Here is a 23,834-nt window from a genome sequence, read left to right as displayed (position 1 = left end):
TGCCATGTTGGCCAAGCTGGTCTCAAACTCTGACCTTAGGTGATCCACCCACTTCAGCCTCCCAAAGTGCTGGGATTACAGGCGTGAGCCATTGCTCCTGGCCTTAAGGTTTCTGTTAAGACAAGTTTTCAAATATTCCATTTAAATACTTAACAAATATTAAGTGTCCTATTTCAATAAGTAGTACAGAGACCACTGTATTAGGGTTCTGCAGAAAAATTGGACCAGTAGAATATATATAAAGGTATCTAAGAGGGGATTTATTATGGGAATTGGCTCACACAGTCATAGAGGTAAAGGAGTCTCATGTTAATGCCATCTGCATCCTGGAGAACCAAGAAAGCTGGTGGTGTCATTCAGTCTGCCTCTGAAGGGCTGAGAACCAGGGGAACTGATGGTGTGACTCCCAATCTGGGTGGTGGGTTGGGAGATGGGTGGTGTTGGGTTGCTGATTTTAAGTCCCAGAGTCCAAAGGCCCAAGAACCTGGGGAGCTCACATGTCTGAGGGTATTGACTATTCACAGTAGTCAAACATTGGAACTAATCCAAATGATCATCAGCAGTAGAATGGATTGTGAAGTTATAGTCTATTTATAGCATGAAATTGTACAATAATTAAAGTGTACAAACTAGAGCTACACCCAAGAGATTTCTTCTATCCAAGTCCTCAGTGGATTGGATGATGCTGCCCATGTTGGTGAAGGCAGATCGTTTTTCAGTCTAATGATTCAAATGCCAATCTCTTTTGGAAACACCCTCACAGACACACCCAGAAATTATGTTTTACCAGCTATCTGACTATCCTTTAATCTGGTAAAGTCAACACATAAAAATAACCATCACACAAACCAACTTAATTAAACCATTCTAATAAGTAACTTTACTATATTAGGAGTAAGATAGCATACTAGCTGTAGGTTTGGGATACTGGGGAACTAAATACATTCATAATAGGTCAGGTCTATCTTGTGGTGTGATCATAGCTCACTGTAACCTTGCTTGAGCTGGGTCCAAGGGATCCTCCTTCCTCAGCCTCCTGAGTGGCTAGGACTACAGGCACATGAAGTCTATCCTTGTTGAAAGCTATATTACAACCCCTGTACCCCTGAGCAAAGAAAGGCATGCTTGGCATTTGAATGCCCTCCCCCTGGACAATTTTATTGGCATTGAACAGAAATATCTACCTGGTTACATAGCAGCAATACCAGGATACTTGCTCCTGCTATTACTTTCTCAGGTCCTGCCCAGCGATGCTGAGAACCCACTGCATTTTGTAGTATGATACCGAGTTAACAGCCAGGGAAAATCACAAAGTGTAGAGTGCCCCCAAAGCCAGATGACAGGAGTGAATTTAATCTTGTGATAAAAGGGAGTCATTGGAGGTTTTAAAAATAACAGTTTAGGAAAATAGACAGGACAAGTTAGAACGGGGAGAAACTAAAGGATAATAGGAGACTAATGTCATCCTCCAGGCCCGAAGTGACAAGGATCTTAACCCCAGGAGTGGTAGCCCAAGAGAGTATCAGTTTAGAGACTTTCTCCAACTTCTGCATTCTAAGTCAGTCTCTTAGTAATGAAGCTAGTGGGCATCAGCAACTTGGATAAATGTAGCATTTGTGTTTTAAACTGAATTTTGACTTGCTCAAGACAATTACTGTTTTGTTATGAGCTGAGTTGTTGGTGGTGTTGGTGGTGGTGGTGGTGGTGGTTGTTGTTGTTTCCCCCTAGCTTTGGCCCTGAGTATTTGGGTTGTTTTGCACAGATATGTTTCTACATTAACCCTGTTAGCAGGATTTTTCCTCAGAAATATTTTGTGTCTAAATGGGTCTTATTTAAAGAAAATCTTATGTAAAAATGTGGCCTAAATCCCTCGAATAGTTGTCAGATACCCAGCTAAGCAACCTAGCCCCTCACTCTAAACAGCAGGGATGTACTTAAACATACCTGGCCTGTGTAACATCTCCAGCCTCATGGGGCTTTAAAAGCCCTGCTCCCATGGAGTTAGTACACCTGTGGGACAGGAGATAATAGGGTATCCAGTCGGGCGCAGTGGCTAACACCTGTAATACCAGCACTTTGGGAGGCCAAGGTGGGTGGATCACTTGAGGCCAGGAGTTCAGCCTGGTTGACATGGCAAAACCCCATCTCTACTAAAAATACAAAAATTAGCCAGGCGTGGTGGCACATGCCTGTAATCCCAGCTACTCAGGAGGCTGAGGCGGGAGAATCGCTTAAACCCAGGAGGTGGAGGCTGCAGTGAGCAGAAGTTGCACCACTGCACTCCAGCCAGGGTCACAGAGTGAGACTCAGTCTCAAAAAAAAAAAAAAAAATAGGGGATCCACTCACCTCTTCCCTGTGTCACATCCCCTTTTCAGAAAGATGTTTTCAAATATTACCCAAGCGTAGATGGGAAAGTCCCAGTGCCCCAATGTGATTTTTGTAAAAGGCAAAAGGTTTATGTAAACTGAAGTGAAGCCAGAGTGCATCTCCCCTAAGTAACCTTGTACCATTGCCTTTCAGTTGGATTGTCTTAGCGATCCCCAGAACTACTGACCCCAAGCCCCATGCATGCCACTGTGGCCTTCTAGTGTACCGCTGATGCTTGTATTCAAGGGCTAAGCAGAATGAGCTAATGCCCACAACTCTACTCCCAAACCCCGAGTTTCTTTATATTTGTAGCTGTAATTTCAGTAAAATAAGCAGGACACTGCTGCCCCTGTAGGATCCCCTGCCAGGTTCTTAAATATCATTTACCCATCTGACAGGCTAAGGCAATTCAGACTGGGAGGAAGAATTTGCAAACACAAATCCAGGAATGTTGTCTTTCTATCCATTGGCTAGAATTCATAGTCGAAAATCTCATGCCTTTAGTGTCCAGCTTCCTAAAAGAATTACCACGTAAATCTTAATTTTTGTATTATATGCATACCTAAAAGGTCACACACAGGAATTACTGACTTCTATGAAAATTTCAGTGTTTTCCTACTATTAGAAATATATATTCATCAACCCATAAAAGTACCCTTTAGAATCCCAATTTTAGGCCAGGTGCAGTGGCGCACACCTGCAGTCCCGGCACTTTGGAAGGCCGAGGTGGGTGGATCACCTGAGGCCAGGAGTTTGAGACCAGCCTGGCCAAAGTGGTGAAGCCCCATCTCTACCAAAAATACAAAAATTACCCAAGCATGGTGGTGCATGCCTGTAATCCCAGCTACTTGGGAGGCTGAGACAGGAGAATCACTTGAACCCAGGAGGCAGAGGTTGCAGTGAGCCAAGATCACACCACTGTACCCCAGCCTGGGCGACAGAGCAAGAAAAAAAAAAGAAAATCCTAATTTTAATTTAAAAGGGTTGTCTGCTTTTATTGATGTTCAGTATGCTAGCATTGAATTCTCTCATAAAATAGCCGGAAGCAGCTAGTCAAATGGACAATCAGGCCACATGGTCTGGGATACTCATAAATTAAAATACATCACACAGTAAATTTTCATGCCACAGAGAGTTCTTTTATTCTACTGCGCCAGGAAACTATTATGTGCTTTATCTTCTATCTGAAATGATAATTTAAAGAAGCATACATAAGAAGTGACATCATTGTTAATTCATTCAACAAAAATCTTAATCCTTTTTTGGAATAAAGCAGGGTTAAAATTAATTTTTTTTGTTTCTTTAACAAAAATCTATTGAGTTCCTAAGTGTCACATTAGGTATTTGGCATATCGTGGTGACTAGACTCAATCCCTGATCAATCAAGGAGTATCAAGGACCCTCCTTCTTTGTTTTTTGTTTTTTGTCTGAGATGGAGTCTCACTCTGTTGCCCAGGCTGGGGTGCAGTGGCACAATCTTGGCTCCCTGCAACCTCCACCTCCCAGATTCAAGTAAGTCTCCTGCCTCCTGCCTCAATCTCCTGAGTAGTTGGGATTACAGGCACCTGCCACCACAACCGGCTGATTTTTGTATTTTTAGTAGACAGGTTTCACCATGTTGGCCAGGCTGGTCTCGAACTCCTGAGCTCAGGTTATCCACCCACCTTGGCCTCCCAAAGTGCTCGGATTACAGGTGTAAGCCACCCTTTATTCTTTTTAATGACATAATGTAGACTAACAGGCATTCATGTTTCTCTACATATCTTTCCCTTATACTTTTTACCTGATTAATGAGTATTAATTAATTGCTGGCCTCAAAAAAACTTCCTATTTAATCTAGAAGTGTTTATATGTTGGTGTTTCTAATCTATGTTCTACTTCATTTTCCATTTGTCTGATATTGCTTTTGAAACTCATTTACCAGGCCAGGCGCAGTGGCTCATGCCTGTAATCCCAACACTTTGGGAGGCTGAGGCGGGTGGATCACCTGAGGTCAAGACCAGCCTGGCCAACATGGTGAAATCCCACCTCTACTAAAAATACAAAAATTAGCCAGATGTGGTGGTGCACACCTATAATCCCAGGTACTCGGGAGGCCGAGGCAGGGGAATCACTTGAACCCAGGAGGCGGAGGTCACAGTGAGCCAAGATTGTGCCATTGCACTCCAGCCTGGGTGACACAGTGAGACTCCATCTCAAAAAAAAAAAAAGAAGAAAAAAAGAAACTCATTTACCAGATGAATTCTGCAGTTTTGAATTTCAACCTCATTTGCAAATGCTTATCTAGTTTGAGTGTAAATTTTTGTGTAAATGACTGCAGTGGCTATGCCATTGCTTTGGCCACCTTGCCAGAACTCGTTCATGTGGAAGAGACTCACATGTTTTTAGGTGACATAAGCAGTTCTAAGTTTACACTTTATAATTAAGGTATTACCCCCTTTTAAATCACGTTGGCTCTATCCCTTGTCATCAGTCAATATTTAGTGACCCCAGCTGACTAGTTGATAACACAGAGGTTCTCAGACCTGGGATCTGACCTGTTTACTGTGTTGACAGAGCCTTAAAGGCTTTATCTGAATAAGTTTTGTGAGTTTAAATTATACAACACTATCCTAAATAACACTATGCCAAAGTCCACTCTCTCCCCAATACCAGGCCACATGGAAGGCCTGTAAGTCCTGGAAGCCCTGCCCTGCCCACTGTCCCCAGCCTAACCTGATAGATATCTACTGCAAATTATGGTTTCTCTTCTGACAAACTTAAATTGCAATCACCAGATGTCCAAGTATGAAACATTGCTTTCTGAAATTTCCCTATTCTGTTGAGCCCCAGCAGTGTTCTCTTTAATACCAAACCTGGAGAAAACTGAAAGTAGGGAGAAGTCTTAGAAACAGTTCTAAGAAATTACATACTGGTCTTCTGACCTCAGATACAATTTCAGCCTGTTAGGATTGCCCCATCCTCCCCAACCATCGCACTTTCCACTTCAACACAGTGCCAGCAATGAAAATACATTTTATAATTGTTTAATAACTGTCCTATGACTGTTTGCCTTGCCTCATGAATATAAGAAAAGTGTCCTGCCCCAAAGGGAAGTCTGGCAAGGAAGAGAGCTTGCTTCCTAACTGCAAAGCAGGTGCAAAAGCAGAAGCGCTCTAAATCCTTCCCGCTGCCAGAGCCAGTGTTCAGTGCTCTGTGCCTGGGCTCCTGTGAGTTTGGCTTTGGTCAGGCATCCAGCATCTGGCCTTGATTGTGAAGAGCACCTTCCTGTGCTGAGTTGGGAGTCTCCTTAAGAGATTTCTCGGTGCCCATTTATTTCTAGTCCCTGTCTGTCCCTTGCAGTAATAAAAATTATGTTCTCCAAGTGTTTACTCACCCTCTCCCTTTCGTAATTCCTTTGCTTTACTGAGGTCTTTCTCACCATTGCACCCAGGTCTGTAGACTGTGTGGGAGCAGGAGCACTTACCCATTCCTAAGACTTCCTAGGCACATACATGTTCAGTAAAAACTGGCTGCACGGATTGGTCCAATTTAAATAGAACCATTGCACAGCTTTTAGATTTACATAGTAGGCCAAAGAGCTGAGTCTCCCTGAACACAGTGACCCATGGTGAGGCACAGAAAGAGGAAGTGGAAGAGACCCATTAAAAGACAGAGTCGATGAGTAACAAAGAACTGAAGAAAGAGAAACTTGAAAGTATTCTCTTTATCCTTTTTCCTACAGTGTCTGATAGTGCATTCATTTGGGCAGTCAGCTAATAGCCAGCAAGTGCCTGCTCTATGTTCCATCACCATAAGGTTCTAAAAGACAGAGACCGGCCAGGTGCGGTGGCTCATGCCCATAATCCCAACACTTTGGGAGGCCAGGGTAGGTGGATCACCTGAGGTCAGGAGTTAGAGACCAGCCTGACCAACATGGTGAAACCCCATCTCTACTAAAAATACAAAATTAGCCGAGCATGGTGACACATGCTTGTAATCCCAGCTACTCCGGAGGCTGAGGCAGGAGAATCGTTTGAACCCGGAGGTGGAGGTTGCAGTGAGCCCATATCGCACCACTGCACTCCATCCTGGGCAACAAGAGTGAAACTCTAACTCTGTCTCGATAGATAGATAGATAGATAGATAGATAGATAGATAGATAGATAGATAGATAGATAGATAGATAGATAGATAGATAGATTGATTAGATAGATAGATAGATAGATTTAGATGACAGAGACCAGTTCTTTATGTTTCCAGTGCTTTCTGCATAAGAGGTACTAAATAAACCTGTATTGAATTAATGAAAAACTGAGGTCAAGAATTCTTTTTTGAATGACCTTTCAGGGTCTCCAAACAGTTTCCAGTTTATTGGGGGAAGTGGGTATGTATGGGACTCACTGAAAAAAAAACAAAACAAAAGACTGTGCCTGAAAGTAAGTAGACGGGGGTACAGTTCCAACATGTTTGGAACATGTTTCCAACATGTAAGGAGAGGGGACCAAATAAGAAAAGAACCTGTCGTGGGCAGAATTGCTAGTTGGGAAGTGATGAGAGCAGTGGGTCTCAGACTTGTATGCACCAGAATCAGAGACGAGATTGAACGCATTGCTATGCTCCACCCCTAGAGCTTCGGTTTGGTGGGGATAGAGTGAGGCACAAAGTTTACATCTCTGACAAGTTCCCAGGTGATGCTGATGCTGCTGGTCTGTGTTCCATGCATTGAAAACCACTTGCCTCGATAAATGTACCTAAACACATGTGAATATTGTGAATGATGAATATAGAATTATTATTAGAATTTCAAGTCATGGTTGCACTTCCTCTTTCAGATTCCCCTAAATAGCTATGTGAACCTTAGGCAGGTCAGGCCCGCTAGGCCTGTTTGATCTATAGTAAGAATGTTGGCGAGGTGGTTTCTAAGGTTCTTTCCTTCTAGCTCTAGGAGTTAGCATCGAATCACTCGCCCGGCCGAGGCCTGCTGCTTGCTTCGTCCTCTGATGCTCCTGTGGGGGACGGGGCCTTTGATCTCAGCACCCATGGGCCTGGCCTGGTTTGCCTCATTTTTCCATCATTTCTTCCCAATGTTTGTGGTGATGGGCATTAATTTCTCTCCTTTTTTCCTCTGCCTTTTTTTTTTCCATCTTCAACACTCCAGGAGGAAGAGCAAAAGCAGGCAGTAAGTGAACTTCGGAATTTCCCGCCGGACTCTTGCTCCTTTTGCACGTTCTTCCTTTCCTCATATAAATATTTCTCCTCTTCTCTCTGCACATCATCTCTGAAGAGGGTTTTATGTGTAAAACCCCCAGTGGTTCTCCCCATGGTGTTGTAAAATGGCCTAAAAGTTCAAGGCATGTTTACCCAGTAGAGCATGTTCTTACTTAAAACCAGAGCTTGTTAGTACCTATCTGTTGTGCTCATTGAAGTGTGCATGATTAGCCAGGCTACCATTGCATTTTCCTCCTCTTTCATTCTCTGTTGTCGTGTGTCTGGAGTGATTTTAATTGCTTGAAACAACTTTCAGGGTGCTGGGGTGACCTCATGTCATGAATGAATGTGCATGAAAATGAGGACTTCTTTTGCTAACTATAGATGTCCTGCAGTCTTGACTAGGCTTCTGGATGCTGGGGCTGTGCTAGCCTTCTTTTTTTTTTTTTTCCAGACGGAGTCTCGCTCTGTCGCCCAGGCTGGAGTGCAGTGGTGCAATCTTGGCTCACTGCAAGCTCCGCCTCCCAGGTTCACACCATTCTCCTGCCTCAGCCTCCAGAGTAGCTGGGACTATAGGCGTCCGCCACCACGCCCGGCTAATTTTTTTGTATTTTTAGTAGAGACGGGGTTTCACCGTGGTCTCGATCTCCTGACCTCGTGATCCACCCACCTCGGCCTCCCAAAGTGCTGGGATTACAGGCGTGAGCCACCGCACCCGGCCTGTGCCAGCCTTCTTAACAAAATTACTGATGACTGAGACACTGACTCCACTTGCAGTGATTTCCTGTTCAGAACCTACTCCAGACAGAGCTCGTGTTTTTCTGAGCTGTATGGCTATTGCATGGTGTTTGGGGGAGTTTTATGTTTGTTTCTATTTTTCCTGATAGCCACTGACCCACACAAGAAAGTCAATTGCAGGCTTATCTACAATATTAGCACCATATGTTTATATAACATAGTAAGGTTTCAAAGCATACAATTTTAAGCTGAAGCTGAGTTTTCGTTTACCTTGGAGCTTTTTTATCCTTTGGGAGAGAAATATAAAACGTTTAAATTTTAAAATTTGCCTTTTTTTTTTGAGACGGAGTCTTGCTGTGACTCCCAGGCCAGAGTGCAGTGGCATGATCTCGGCTCACTGCAACCTCCGCCTCCCAAGTTCAAGTGATTCTCCTGCCTCAGCCTCCTGAGTAGCTGGGACTACAGGCACGCACCACCACACCCAGCTAATTTTTGTATTTTTAGCAGAGACAGGGTTTCACCATATCGGCCAGGCTGGTCTGGAACTCCTGATCTCATGATCCACCTGCCTCAGCCTCCCAAAGTGCTGGGATTACAGGCGTGAGCCACCACGCCCGGCCTACCCATTTTTTTAAAAAACACAGATGTATACATGTTTTAGGTTAGGAATATAAAACATTATAATTTCTAGCTACGAGAGCAATGGGACCATAGAGTAAAGGCGAGAGGAAAGGAAAGAAGAGATCGGTAGTGAGGGGAGGAGGTGAGAAGAGGGTACGGAGGAGACAGACTGTCAGGGGGAAAGAAGATGGTGCATGGCATCAAGAGTGGCCAACAACCCAGAAATATGACGGCTTTCATGGAACAAAAGTGCACTTGTTTTGGTTTTTGCTAGGTTTGGTTTTGCTTTTTTCTTCTTCATTCACACTGAGTTTATTGCTTCCATCTCTGGCGCTTCTGCATCAGTAGGTACATTTACATGGGCAAAGCCAAACAGGATGGAAATCAAGCCCAGCCATTACATGCTTCTTCCAGGAAGTGACACGTATCACTTCCTCTCCATTTCATTGGCCAGAGCAAGTCACATGACCACACTTCACCTCAAGGGGGCTGGGAAGTCTAATCCTTCAGTTTGTCCAGAAGTCCCAGAGAAGGAGATGTTGGAAATACCTCCCCCAAGTAGACGAATGAGTGAGACTGTTGGAGGGAGAGGAAGGAGACTATTTATCCTTCCAGCTCCTGATGTTCTCATCCCCTTGTTATGAAGTATTCCCTTCCTGATGATCCAGGGTGTCACTTCACCTGTTGTTGCTGACCACTAGCATCCCCTCCTTCTCTTCAGCCCTCCATACCCCAGAGATGCACTTTGCAGCTGCAGCTACTTGCTGCAAACCTACTTCCAACAGTCTGCCCAGACTAGCACAGCATCTCCTGATCTCTCTCTGCGTGTGCCTGCTCCAAGTGAGCACAGACTGGAAACACCCTACACCTCACCTGAGAACTCCTTCAGAAAAGGGCAGGCATTGTGGATATTGGTCTTAGTGGTAGCAGTAGAGCTTCCGGTAGACATTTAATTTTTAAAATTTTTATGGATTACCATGTAATCCAAGAAACAGGAATTGCCACTGCTGTGATATTAGTTCTCAGGTCAATTTAAAGCTAGCCTTGAGCAGACAGGGGATTAAATAACGTGTCCGTTTCAGTGACCTTTCATTCTTTGTGAGATCACCATCCCTTGAAGTTGGCAAAATGAGAACCTAGACTGCTGAAGCCTGCCTCTAATGAGCCACTGTAGGTAGGTATATCTTGGGAGTTCTCCATGGCCAGGGGCCTGAGCTCATGTCCAAGTGCTTACAGTCTCATAGGACTGTCCATAGCGTGAACTGGTACAATTTGTTTTTTCCTCAGCTTTCCCCACCATGGTATGGGGTAAGAAGTGCTGCTTTGTTGACTTAGATAGAAATATCCTTCTGTCCACTTCACAGGTTTAAACTGGACCCATCTAAGTTCAGCTCTGAGGCTCAAATTTGGACTGAATGACTTTACGTAATTCAATGTTTTTCAGATGTACAACTGAAGAGACTATAAAGCTTTAGAACTAGCTTCTGTTTAATCCCCACCATTACTGAGTGACAGGCAAAAACGTAGGAGTATTTAACACAGAACTATGATGTAACCCTAATCCACTCTTCCTTCCTTCCTTCCTTCCTTCCTTCCTTCCTTCCTTCCTTCCTTCTTCCTTCCTTCCTTCCTTCCTTCCTTCCTTCCTTCCTTCCTTCCTTCCAGGTTCTGGCTGGTGTAGTTTAATTTATTTCCTATCAAAATGTCTTACCCTAAATGGGTAAGAAAATAATTGTATAACTTGTTAGCTTGCAAGTAGGGAACACTTTTTTCTTTTTTTTGAGACAGAGTCTTGCTCTGTCACCTAGGCTGGAGTACAGTGGTGCGACCTTGGCTCACTGCAACCTCCACCTCCTGGGTTCAGGTGATTCTCTTGCCTTAGCCTCCCAAGTAGCTGGTATTACAGGCGCCCACCACCACACCGGGCTAATTTTTGTATTTTTAGTAGAGATGGGGTTTTGCCGTGTTGTCCAGACTGGTCTCGAACTCCTGACCTCAGGTGATCCGCCCACCTTGGCCTCCCAAAGTGCTGGGATTACAGGCGTGAGCCATCACGCCCGGCCAAAATTTTAAAAAGAAAAGAATTGTAAAAGACTTTTAAAATGAAGAGTTTATTAGATGTGCTTCCCAAAACTGGCTCTGTAAATCCATTATAGAGAACTTTTGATAGCATCCACCTTCTTGCTTCATTCCCCTTTAGGGATTTACTACTTACTTCTACCAGGATCTCTTTCTACACAGATAACACTCTGACACCAAATGTGTAGGTTTCTTACACCAAAAAATTCAGTTCTCTGCAGACACCAGCTGGATGTCCTACGATTTAGTTCAATTCTGACACTACCTGGAGTTAGGGCAGAGCCCACAGGTTAAGGGCTCTGTCCCACAGGAGTGCCTCACACTTCAGACACCAATCACAAGTAGTGGTTCTCCAGATTACCCACACTTCTGTCCAACTTGGCTACAAATCAGGGCTCCCACAACCCCTTCCTCAGGTTCAATAATTTGCTGTAATGGTTCATGAAACTCCGAGAAGCACTTTACTCACTATTACTGGTGATTTTAAAGGTTATTATAAGGGCACAGGTGACCATCCAAGGTGACGATGTACATAGGGCAAGTTCCAGAAGGGTCCAGGAGCTTCAGTCCCCATGGAGTTGGGGTATATACCACCTCCTGGCATACAGACATGCTCACCAACCGGAAGCTCTCTGAACCCCTCTGTTAGGGTTTTTATGGAGGTTCCATTATGTATGCGTGATTGATTCATTCATTGGCCATTGGTGATTAACTCAATCTTCAGCCCCTCTCCCCTCCCCAAGGCCTGGTGGAAGGGGCTGAAAGTTTCAACTCTCTAATAATGCCTTGGTCTTTCTGGCAACCAGTCCCCATCCTGAAGCTATCCAAGATTCCCGAAGCCCAGTCATGTCATTAGCATGCAAAAGACACGCATATCACTCTGGAGATTCCACGGGTTTTAGAAGCTCTGGTCCAGCCTGGCCAACATAGTGAAACCTCATCTCTATTAAAAATACAAAAATTAGCCGGTCATGGTAGCATGCACTCGTAGTCCCAGCTACTCGGGAGGCTGAGGCAGGAGAATCGCTTGAACCTGGGAGGCGGATGTTGCAGTGAGCCAAGATCATGCCACTGCACTCCAGCCTGAGCAACGGAGCGAGACTCTCTCAAAAAAAAAAAAAAAGAAGCTCTTGTGCCAGGAACCTGGGATGGAGACCAAATATATATTGGTTATATCATAGTATCACAGGGTTACTTTGGCATTTGGGAAACTTGAGAGAAATGGGCAATAACTGTCACTTTAAAAGCTTGGGTGCCGTGATTCTGCCTTCAGCCTCAGCCACTTTTGTGGTGCTTTGAGTGGCATCAGTACCTCCACTGACATTCTTCTGTCTTTCCTCTCTCCCTTCCCCCCTCCTTCCCTTCTCTTTTCTCAGATCTAAGGGTTATAATGAGGGGCAAACTGCCTGGCTATTTCAGATAAGGCTTCACCGTGTGACTGTTCAGCCCATGATTTACCCCTGCAGTTTAACAGGCTCAGGAATTAGGTTGCATCAGTTGAGTGCAGGTCAGTTAAGCCTATGATCATCATCAGACAGTGATTAAAGGACCATGTCTGCCTTTTTCACTATTATATCCCCTGCCTCTAGCCTAGCCTGCCATACAGTAGATACTCAATAAATATTTGCTGAATGATAACCAATATTAATCAATTTTATAAGATTTTGACTGATTGTATGAATTAATAATTGTATTAATTATAAGGGACATAACTAGTTCACATACCTATAGCAGTGATTTTGCTCAAGGCACTCCCAGATAGATCCATTCAGGAGACTAAATTATAGCTCAGAAATATCCTTTATCAAAAGGAATCTGGGCCGGGCATGGTGGCTCACGACTGTAATCCCAGCACTTTGGGAGCCCAAGGCAGATGAATCACGAGGTCAGGAGATCGAGACCATCTGGCTAACACAGTGAAACCCCATCTCTACTAAAAATAGAAAAAATTAGCCGGGCATGGTGGTGCGCCTGTAGTCCCAGCTACTCGGGAGGCTGAGGCAGGAGAATGGCGTGAACCCAGGAGGTGGAGCTTACAGTGAGCCAAGATCCCGCCACTGCACTCTGCACTCCAGCCGACAGAGCGAGACTCCGTCTCAAAAAAAAAAAACAAAAAAACAAAAAACTACCATCGGAGTGAACAGGCAACATACAGAATGGGAGAAAATTTTTGCAATCTACTCATCTGACAAATGGCTAATATCCAGAATCTACAAAGAACTCAAACAAATTTACAAGAAAAGAAAATAACCACATCAAAAAGTGGGCGAAGGATCTGAACAGACACTTCTCTGAAGAAGACGTTTATGCAGCCAACAGACACATGAAAAAATGCTCATCATCACTGGTCACCAGAGAAATGCAAATCAAACCACAATGAGATATCATCTCACACCAGTTAGAATGGCGATCATTAAAAAGTCAGGAAGCAACAGGTGCTGGAGAGGATGTGGAGAAATGGGAACACTTTTACACTGTTGGTGGGACTGTAAACTAGTTCAACCATCGTGGAAGACAGTGTGGCGATTCCTCAAGGGTCTATAACTGGAAATACCATTTGACCCAGCCATCCCATTGCTGGGTATATACCCAAAGGACTATAAATCATGCTGCTATAAAGACACATGCACATGTATGTGTATTGCGGCACTCTTCACAATAGCAAAGACTTAGAACCAACCCAAATGCCCATCAGTGATAGACTGGATTAAGAAAATATAGCACATATACACCATGGAATACTATGCAGCCATAAAAAAGGATGAGTTCGTGTCCTTTGTAGGGACATGGATGAAGCTGGAAACCATCATTATCAGCAAACTATCGCAAGGACAAAAAACCAAACACCGCATGTTCTCACTCATAGGTGGGAATTGAACAATGAGAACACTTGGACACAGGAAGGGGAACATCACACACTGGGGCCTGTCGTGGGGTCGGGGGAGCAGGGAGGGATAGCATTAGGAGATATACCTAATGTAAATGACGAGTTAGCGGGTGCAGCACACCAACATGGCACATATATACATATGTAACAAACCTGCACGTTGTGCACATGTACCCTAGAACTTAAAGTATAAAAAAAAGGTGTCTGATTTCCCAAGAAAGCAAATAATGAAAATAATTTTTTTAAAAAGGAATCTGAAAAAATTTTGTTACGAAAAAAATACAAACACCAAGCTGATTAGTATTATTATTAATTATTAATATTGTTATTTCTGTCTAAAGAAAATACACTGATACATGGCATAAAAATCACCTTATCTTTTAAAGATAATAATCTATAAAATGCATGATATCTATAGTTATTTGCACCATTTGAAAATATTTTAAATATTGCTCAGTAAAAGCCCAGTGCTTACAGCCAGAAATATGGTCGTAAGATTCATCAGCATGTTACAGAGGGACACTAGGGTCACCACAGACTGATTAGGTCCCTACTGGCAATGGTGTTTATGACCATTGGTGCACTTGAGCTATGGGCTGCTCTGGTCTCGATCAAACAGTATCCTAATCCTAGTCTGGAAAGAGTTCAGATGTACCAGTTCATTTTAGGAACATTTTAGGGTTCCATTTTTCCCAGTGACTCAGTGCACCATAAAATTTCACTGCTGGATCTCTAATACCACATTCACTGAGCTATCCAAGGAAAGGGGTTCTGTTTATTCATGAAGGATATGTTTCTTCCAACATTTATCTGATCTTTCCTATTAGAAGTTAATTAATAATGATCATCCGGCTTAAAGACTTAAAAAAACTTTATATACGTTTCATAGAACATTTTATATAATGATCATCAGGCTTAAAGACTGTAACTTTAGACAGTAAAAGTTATGTAAGGATAGGAAGCTCCTTCAGGGTGGCCTTGGCCCAGCTTAGGTAGTGGGCCAGTGGTCCAAAGGGTAATATACCTGGCACTCTGAAAATAATGTAATTAGTGGAATCTTGGGGAATTGGCTAAGAGAACATTGCCACACTTGGGACCTTTCCTTTTACTTCAGTGAGTTTGGCTATCACGTGGGATCTTGCCGTCATGCCCTATCTGATTTCCAAGACCCAGACAAATATCCACCTACAGCTATACCAAAGAGAGCATGGTTTGGCCTGGCTCCAGGAAGCCCCCATTTGTGATCACAGCTCTACCAAATATACCTCAAAGGAAGGGCACTTAATGTTTAGTTAGCAATGGTCGACCCACAAGGGCTCACATAAACCTCATGAATACTAACTTTGTAAGTTTAAGAGAAAGTACTTTCAAAAAAACAAACCTACACAGCAAGAAAAAGAAACCTCCTCTTTGGCCATTAAAGAGATTATTGGTGAACCCCTTGATGTTAGCATGCCTCATGGGTCACGTTCCCTTCTTAGCCTTTGGATACAGTATCACTGGGAAGCGATTCAGATTCACATGCTTCTGCAATCTTCTGGGCTCCCTGGCCCTTAATCCTCCGAAATAGAAGCCTGAATCTACTTCCCAAAAGGCAAAGGATTGCCATTCATTTATTTATTTAGCAGTGTTTTACTATATATGTTCAAGACATTGAGCCTGGCCTGTTGGAGGATAAAAAGAGAAATTGTACACAAATACCACCATCAAATAGTCTGAAAGTTATTTCATGGTTGACATGATACCCTAAATGCAGAAACACAAGCCAGGGTCAGTGGTATCCTGGGCCTCAGGCACCACTGCGGCCCTCCTAAGTTGGCAAACTATACAGATGTCTGTTGGTAAATGAGGATCGCTGTGCTATACATAGGACTCTCCCACAAACCTTTATCCTGGGTCGCAGTCCCAGGATATGTGCATAGACTGCCTGCTACTGCTAGCTCCCTCCCACACATGGCCTCGCAAGAGTCAGCAGGGTGTATTCATCCATCGGTCCTGGCACCTGTACTCACCGTAGGGACCTGGCAGTTTGTTGTTATTTTTTTTCCAAAAAGAGGAAATATCACTACAATACCAAAAATAGGTTTGGTTTTTCTTTTTTTTTTGAAACGGAGTTTCACTCTTCTTGCCTAGTCTGGAGTACAATGGCGTGATCTCAGTTCACTGCAACCTCTGCCTCCCAAGTTCAAGTGATTCTCCTGCCTCAGCCTACCAAGTAGCTGGGATTACAGGCGCACGCCACCACGCCCGGCTAATCTTTGTATTTTTAGTAGAGATGGGGTTTCGCCATGTTGGCCAGGCTGGTCTCAAACTCCTGACCTCAGGTGATCTGCCTGCCTCGACCTCCCAAAGTGCTGGGATTACAGCCATGAGCCACCACGCCCAGCTATGATTTTTCTTTATGATCAAGTATAAGTCTATTTGAGCCCAAAGCTTGAGGATGGCCTCCCAGGAGCAAAGATTCAAATTGCCCTGAATATACATTCTGATTAGCAGCAGTTACAGTGGGTTTAAAAAAAAAATGAAAAGGCAGTTCCTAAGTTGTCTACCAAGAACTTACATTAAAGTAACATAAGCAGGGCACATGTTCTCAGGATCTCCTGAGGGTTGTGTCACAGGCCAGATAAGTTTTAAAAAAATAATAACATAAGCTATTGATTATCTGTACATTGTTCTTTTTATCGCACATCCCAGGAACATGAAGCTAATGAGTGAAGCAGCTAGTCAGTAACAAAATGCCTTTAAACCATTGCCCCCCCGCCCCGTCATGGCAGAGTGGCGTGACTGAAGCCCCATACCTGTGTCTCTCGGGACCTGATAAAGTTTGAATACCTCATATAATTCAGACTTCCCCGAGTTATTTTTGTTCTCATTTCCCCTCTTTTCATCAAGATCTTTCTAGGAAAGCATCATAGATGAACAAAAATGGTTTTGGTTTCTTTTATGTTCAGGAACTTAGTCTTGCATAGCCAGAAGGTTCATTTCCAGATGGTCCTGTCTTGCGTGGTGGGGATGGGGGATGGGTGTTTGTATTTCACTCCCCCAAAACTCCCTGAGCACCTAAGAAGAGTCCGAGGATACAAGAGAAAAGTAGCTTTGGGGTGTATGCCACACCCCCCAATATTTTTCATCACTCATCAATGTCAGGCTGAGAGATTTCCTTACCTACTTCCTAAATTTCCCTCCTGTACTATACTTCTGTCTTTTCCTCTCCTGACCAGAATGCACACAGCATATGAAAGCCATCCTTCAGGGCCTCCAAAAAAATTATCTCCTCAGCCAACTGGAGAAATTCTTCCACTGGAAGAATATTGAATTCCTAGGACACACTGCCTCCCGCAGAATACTACAGACTGAATCTCAGCAAAGCATTAACAGAAAAGGATGAAGAAAAAATGATTTGTAGGCTTGGAGCCTGAGAATCTAGGGAAATGATGGGTGTCATTTACTGAACAAGTGAAAATAGAGATATGATCTGGATTAGGAGGGAACTTTGATCTGATTTTGGACATGCTATTATGTTCCATAGCCAGGCAGTCAAGCAAAAAGATCTGCTAGGTATTTGGACATGTGCAACTGAAATTTCAATGGGAAAACAGGGCTAGCAACGTAGACTTGGAACCCTTCAACACAAAATGAGGATTGAAACCATAAACGTGAGCCTTAGGGAAAACCCATAGTAGACAAAAAGAAGAAGAAGGAGGCAGGAGAAGGACCTTCAGTTCTCTTGGAAGCCCAGATAGTTGCAAGAAGGAGGAAGTTAGTGAGACAATAAGACAAGGAAGCCCGTGAATTTGACAATAAGGAAGTTATCAGCAACTTGGGAAAGAAAATGTTAAATAGAGTAGTAAAGTGCACTCAACTCTGAAAAGTGGGCTTTGTCCTGTCCAACCCCCTCGGCACCACCTCCTGTCAAATAATGTCACCCCACTGAAAAAAGATGTAAATCTTAAATCTGTGAATTACAAGTGAATGGACTGCCCTTCTCACTAATCGAGTCTTGCTGGCTAAATCCCATTTCTTTTTCATCTAAACAAGCACGTAACCTTTACAAACCTCATTTTCCTCATCGGTAAACTTCCAGCTCCACAATTCTTGGATCCTTTCATCATTGTACCAGTTGGTACTCTGGAGAAAGGCTATAAACCTAGAAGGGTCTGTAGAGATCTATTTGGCTTCTGGCCTATAGAGGAATGAATGAATGAATGAATGAATGAATGAAATCCAGTTGGGTTTATTTCAGTGATTTCTCCTTTCCTGACTTTGAAATCCTGTGGCCCTTAGTTCATTGTCTGGGTTTTCTTTCAATAACTTCTTCCCCAAGGTTTATTCATGCCAGCCTCCCACCTGCCACTTTTCCAGACACAAGAAAATATCCTAAGAAAACATCAGCTGCATCCCTGATGCCCTTCTCCTGTGGCTCACCTGCCTGATTCTTGGCCATGTCTCCAGCAGGACAGGTTTCCCTGGCATTCTTCCTCTCTGTTGTGCCTCACCCCAGCATCTTCTCTCAGCATGGGATTGTCTCCATAACTTCACTCTGAGAGCATCTGGAGGCATTTCGTCAAATCATGAAGCTGTACCAGTCTCTAGGGTAACAGGTTTTATAGCTGACCCTCAGGTTGGTTCTGATGTTCCATAGTAACGATAATGCTAAGGTTTGGAGCGTCCTTCATGGAAAAGAACATCTGCTTAGTTTCAGCTAAAAGATGCATGTTATAACAAGTTCCATAGACTCTTACACTCTTCTCCATTTACTGCTAATCATAGTTTAGCAGTATGCATTTGGAGCTGCAATATAGATGCCCTGATGTTTAAAAAAAGAAAAGTAGAAGGCTATTTTATAAAATTACAGGCAATGCAGTTAACTGCAGCTAAAGTTGTGCTTTTTTTTTTTTTTTTTTGAGACGGAGTCTCACTCTGGTGTCCAGGCTGGAGTGCAGTGGTGTGATCTTGGCTCACTGCAACCTCCATCTCCTGGGTTCCAGTGAATCTCCTGCCTCAGCCTCCTGAGTAGCTGGGAGTACAGGTGCGCGTCACCACACCCAACTAATTTTTGTTGGTTTTTGGGGGGAGATAGAGATGGGATTTCATTATGTTGGCCAAGCTGGTCTTGAACTTTTTTTTTTTTGGAGACAGAGTCTTGCTCTTGTTGCCCAGGTGCCCAGGCTGGAGTGCAATGGCACGATCTCGGCTCACCACAGCCTCCACCTCCCAGCTTCAAGTGATTCTCCTGCCTCAGCCTCCCAAGTAACTGGAATTACAGGCATGCACCACCACACCCAGCTAATTTTTTTGTATTTTTAGTAGAGACGGGGTTTCTCTATGTTGGTCAGGCTAGTCTCGAACTCCTGACCTCAGGTGATCTGCCTGCCTCAGCCTCCCAAAGTGCTGGGATTACAGGTGTGAGCCACAGCACCTGCCCAGTCTCAAACTCTTGACTTCAAGTGATCCGCCTGCCTCAGCCTCCCAAAGTGTTGCTACCATGCTCGGCCAAGTGGTACTTTGTTAAATATTTTTTTTTATTACAACAGCTTTTGGGGTACAAGTGGTTTTTGGTTACATGGATGAGTGATTTAGTGGTGAATTCTGACATTTTGGTGCACCCGTCACCCAACTAGTGTACAGTGCACCCAATATGTAGTTTTTTATCCTTCACCCCCCTTCCAACCTCTCCCTTCTGAGTCTCCATAGTCCATTATATCACTCTGTGTGTTTTTGCATACTCATAGCTTAGCTCCCACTTATAAGTGAGAACACACAGCATTTGGTTTTCCATTCCTGAGCTACCCCACTTAGAAAAGTAGCCTCCAGGTCCATTCAGGTTGCTGCAAAAGATATTCCATTCCTTTTTATGGCTGAGTAGTATTCCACGGTGTATATATACTACCACGTTTTCTTTATCCACTCATTGGTCGATGGGCACTTAGGTTGGTTCTTTATCTTTGCAGTTGTGAATTGGGCTGCAATAAACATATGTGTGCATGTGTCTTTTTCATATAATGACTTCTTTTCCTTTGGGTAGATACCCGGTAGTGGGATTGCTGGATCAAATGGTAGGTCTACTTTTGGTTCTTCAAAGAATCTCCATCCTATTTTCCATAGTGGTTGTACTAATTTACTTTCCCACTAGCAGTGTATAAGCATTCCCTTTTCACCACATCCATGTCAAAGTATATTGCTTTTGGATATTTCAATAATGACGATTCTTGCAGGGGTAAGGTGATATCTCATTGTGGTTTTGATTTGCATTTCCCTGGTGGTTAGTGATGTTGAGCATTTTTTCATATGTTTGTTGGCCATTTGTATATCTTCTTTTGAGAAATGTCATGTCATTTGCTAAAGTGGTACTTTTATTATAATAAGGATCCATGCCAGCTCACCACTGCTCTGCACAGATGGCTAACCATAAACCCTTCAGTACTTTTATTATTATGTATTATTAATTTAAATGTATATACAATTCTCTATTAATTGCTTTCACATTGGAAATTTCAACTCCAATTTTTAACCTGCCCAGACCTCAGAAAATCAAGAGAGATTCTAGGAGACTGTCAGATCTGTAGCCACCCCAGGACATCCCAACTGTGCAGAAGATACAGCAGTCTATTCTTGGGCCCTTTGAAGGTCTAACTAACCTGAGGATGCTGGCTGCCTACCCTTCTTTCCACAGCAGCTCACCACCCAGGAAAATAGCCCTGGGCAGACCATCCTCTGTAGGACCTCATGACTAAGTCACCCTCAGCCGTCCTTCTCATTCTCAGCATTAGTGACATTCGGGGCCAGATAACTCTTTTTGCAAGTAGTTGTTATATGTGTTATAGAAAAACATAAGTGTTTTTTTGGTAGAGATGGGATTTCATTATGTTGGCCAATGTTGGCCAAGCTGGTCTCAAACTCTTTTTTTTTTTTTTTTTTTTTGAGACACAGTTTCACTCTTGTTGCCCAGGCTGGAGTGCAATGGCACCATCTCGGCTCACCGCAACCTCTGCCTCCCAGGTTCAAGCGATTCTCCTGCCTCAGCCTCCCAAGCAGCTGGAATTATAGGCATGCACCACCACACCTGGCTAATTTTTTTTGTATTTTTAGTAGAGACAGGGTTTCTCCATGTTGGTCAGGCTGTTAAGGATGTTTAGCAGCATCCTTAACTTTACCCACTAAGCACCAGTAGTAGCCTCTACTCTCAGGCCCCTAGCAGGTAAAATTGCCTCCTTGTTAATTGGAAGCCCTGCTCTGAGTCCAGAGAACCTTTCCCTGTGATCCAAATATGCGCCTCCACGGCGTTCTCAGAACCCATTATCCTGAGGTTTGGCTACGAGAAGGGTGGGACCCCACAGATCCCTCCTCTGCACGTATTTCCTGCTTCTGTTGATGCCGTTATCAGCACCCACCATATCCCTGCCAGCCATCACCAGCCTCCTGCTCTTCCCTCTCAGTTGCCAACTTCAAGTCCATTTTTTCTCCCAAAAGTTGCTCTCCCTCTTTCTATTCCTATACCTCATTCCAGCCTCCATTATCTGTCACCTGGTTTTGGAAAAGCCACTTTATTGATAGAACCCCTGTCTCCTGTCTCTCGTTTCTCAGTCCCTCCATGCCATTGCCCAGAGCTTGATTCCTGAGCACAGACCAGACTGGCCACATCCCTCCCCTCCTTAGAAACCTTCACCGGCTCCTCTTGCCTTTGCCTGTAGCAGGAGTCAGCAGGCATTTTCTTAAAATATTAGAGAGTACATATTTCAGGCTTTCCAGGCCAAACCAGATATTATGTAGGTACTATATAACCATTTAAAATGTAACCATTAAAAAATGTAAAAATCATTCTTGGCTCATGGTCTGTTAAAAAAAAAACAACAAAAAAACAAAAAACAAAAAGCAAAACTGGTGGTGGAAAAAAAATAGAACATTTTATTTATTTATTTAGAGATGGAGTCTTGCTCTGTTGCCCAGGCTGGACTGCAGTGGCACAATCTCGGCTCTCTGCAACCTCCATTTCCCAGTTCGAGTGATTCTCCTGCCTCAGCCTCCCGAGTAGCTGGGATTACAGGCGCCCACAGCCACACCCAGTTAATTTTTGTATTTTTAGTAGAGATGGGGTTTCACCATGTTGGTCAGGCTGGTCTTGAACTCCTGACCTCAAGTGATCTGCCTGCCTCAGCCTCCCAAAGTGCCGGAATTACAGGCATGAGCCACCACACCCAGCCAGAACATTTTATTTTTAATGGTGGTTAGTTGGGCCAGGCATGGTAGCTCACGCCTATAATCCCAGCACTTTGAGAAGCCGAGGCAGATGGATCACTTGAGCCCAGGCATTTGAAATCAGCCTGGGCAACATGGCAAAATTTCATCTCTACAAAAAATACAGTAATTAGCCAGGCATGGTGTCAGCTACCCGGGAGGCTGAGGTGGGAGGATCACTTGAGCCCAGGAGGTCAAGGCTGTGGTGAGCCATGATCTTGCCACTGCACTCCAGCCTGAGTGCACTCCAGACAGAGCAACACTCTTGTCTCAAAAAATAAGAAACAAAAAAATAATAATGTTGGTGAGTTGGATTTTCCACGGATTGTGTAGTTTTCCTATCTGTGGCCTATTATTTTTTAGTTTTTGAGACAGAGTTTCACTCTTGTCACCCAGGCTGGAGTGCAGTGGCACGATCTCGGCTCACTGCAACCTCTGTCTGCCAGGTTCAAGCGATCGTCCTACCTCAGCCTCCCGAGTAGCTGGGATTACAGTTGCGTGCCACCATGCCTGGCTAATTTTTGTATTTTTAGTAGAGATGGGGTTTCACCATGTTGGCCAGGCTGGTCTTGAACTCCTGATTGCAGATGATCCACCCACCTCAGCCTCCCAAAGTGTTAGGATTACAGGTGTGACCCACCGTGCCCAGCCCTTATCTGTGGCCTATTAAATAAACTCTGCAGCTGCTCATTTACAGCTCTGGCTGCTCACCACCGACATTTCTCCTTTCCTGCTACAGGTCTTCCCTGCTCCCCACACTCCAGCTTCACCGCCCCGTCTCACCCCCAATACAGCCTCCTCTCCAACCCAGTGCTTCGGTCATGCACTTTCCCCCGCCTGGTTTGCCCTTCCCAAGCCTCTTCTGCCCATTGCAGTTGTACCCCTCGAGATACTCTCAGCTGCTACCTGTTCTACCACACTTAACCCTGTTCCATAACGTCAGGCCAGGCTGCTTTTCCTCTGTTTCTCTGCTGTGGCACCTGTTACATCCCGTTTGGTGTGCTGGTTGCATACGTACCTGACTCCCTTGGGATAGGCCTGCTGAGAGTGGAGACATTGCCTCAGCTGCATAGCCCCCTACCCCTAGCACCTTTCAAAGTAGAAGAACAATAGGTGTCACTCTATGGAGCCAAGTGTGTGGGGTGTTTCCTGTTCATCCTCACCAACCTGTGAGGTAGATATTGTTATCCCCACTGTACATATGAAGAACCTTAGGTGCAGAGAGGTTAGGTAAGTTGCCCAAGATCACACAGCTAGTAAATGGCAGCCGGAATCCAAACTAGGTTCATCTAGGCTGGGCACAGTGGCACACGCCTGTAATCCCAGCTACAAGGGAGGCTGACGTGGGAGGATTGCTTGAGGCCAGGAGTTTAAGACCAACCTGGGCAACATAGCAAGACCCCATCTCAAAAAAAAAAAAAAACTAGTTTTATCCAACTGCAAAGCCTGGACTCTAACCACTGTGTTACATATAACAGGGACTTAACAAAGTGCCGAGTGTCACTGTTGAATAAGGGTGCCATACCTCACCACACAAATTTGGCTCACCCATAAGTAACATTTAAATTAGACTCATTGAATTTTAAAACCCCACTGATAGGTCCCAGCTGCCTTCCTGCTAATAGATTTAGCTGTCTGAATAAGGACCACATCCTCCTGAGAACCTAGCCTAGTTTTTGTTTCTATTATGCAATCTGAGTGTTCGGCATTCATTGT

General features: G+C 44.0%; 1 protein-coding gene across 14 annotated transcripts in view; it reads left to right on the top strand.

Annotated features, from left to right (window-relative positions):
* Positions 1 to 23,834, top strand: part of DTNB (dystrobrevin beta) — a 297,775-nt gene that overhangs the window by 246,802 nt on the left and 27,139 nt on the right. For 10 of the 14 annotated variants that reach the window (XR_004251286.2, XM_032172425.2, XM_032172427.2 and 7 more), the window contains one exon: positions 7,509 to 7,529. The exons of the other annotated variants lie outside the window; for them this stretch is intronic. Coding sequence is in view for 9 of the 10 variants with exons in the window: in XM_032172425.2 (XP_032028316.1) it covers positions 7,509 to 7,529 (21 nt within the window). In the remaining variant the exon portion in view is untranslated. The remainder of the gene's footprint in view (positions 1 to 7,508; positions 7,530 to 23,834) is intronic. 14 annotated transcript variants of the gene reach the window in all.

This window comes from Hylobates moloch, unplaced genomic scaffold (genome assembly GCF_009828535.3).
Source record: "Hylobates moloch isolate HMO894 unplaced genomic scaffold, HMol_V3 SCAFFOLD_13, whole genome shotgun sequence".
In the NCBI taxonomy this organism is placed as follows: domain Eukaryota; kingdom Metazoa; phylum Chordata; class Mammalia; order Primates; family Hylobatidae; genus Hylobates; species Hylobates moloch.
The sequence above is the reverse complement of the archived record's forward strand: the minus strand, read 5'-3'. Positions and strand labels throughout refer to the sequence as shown.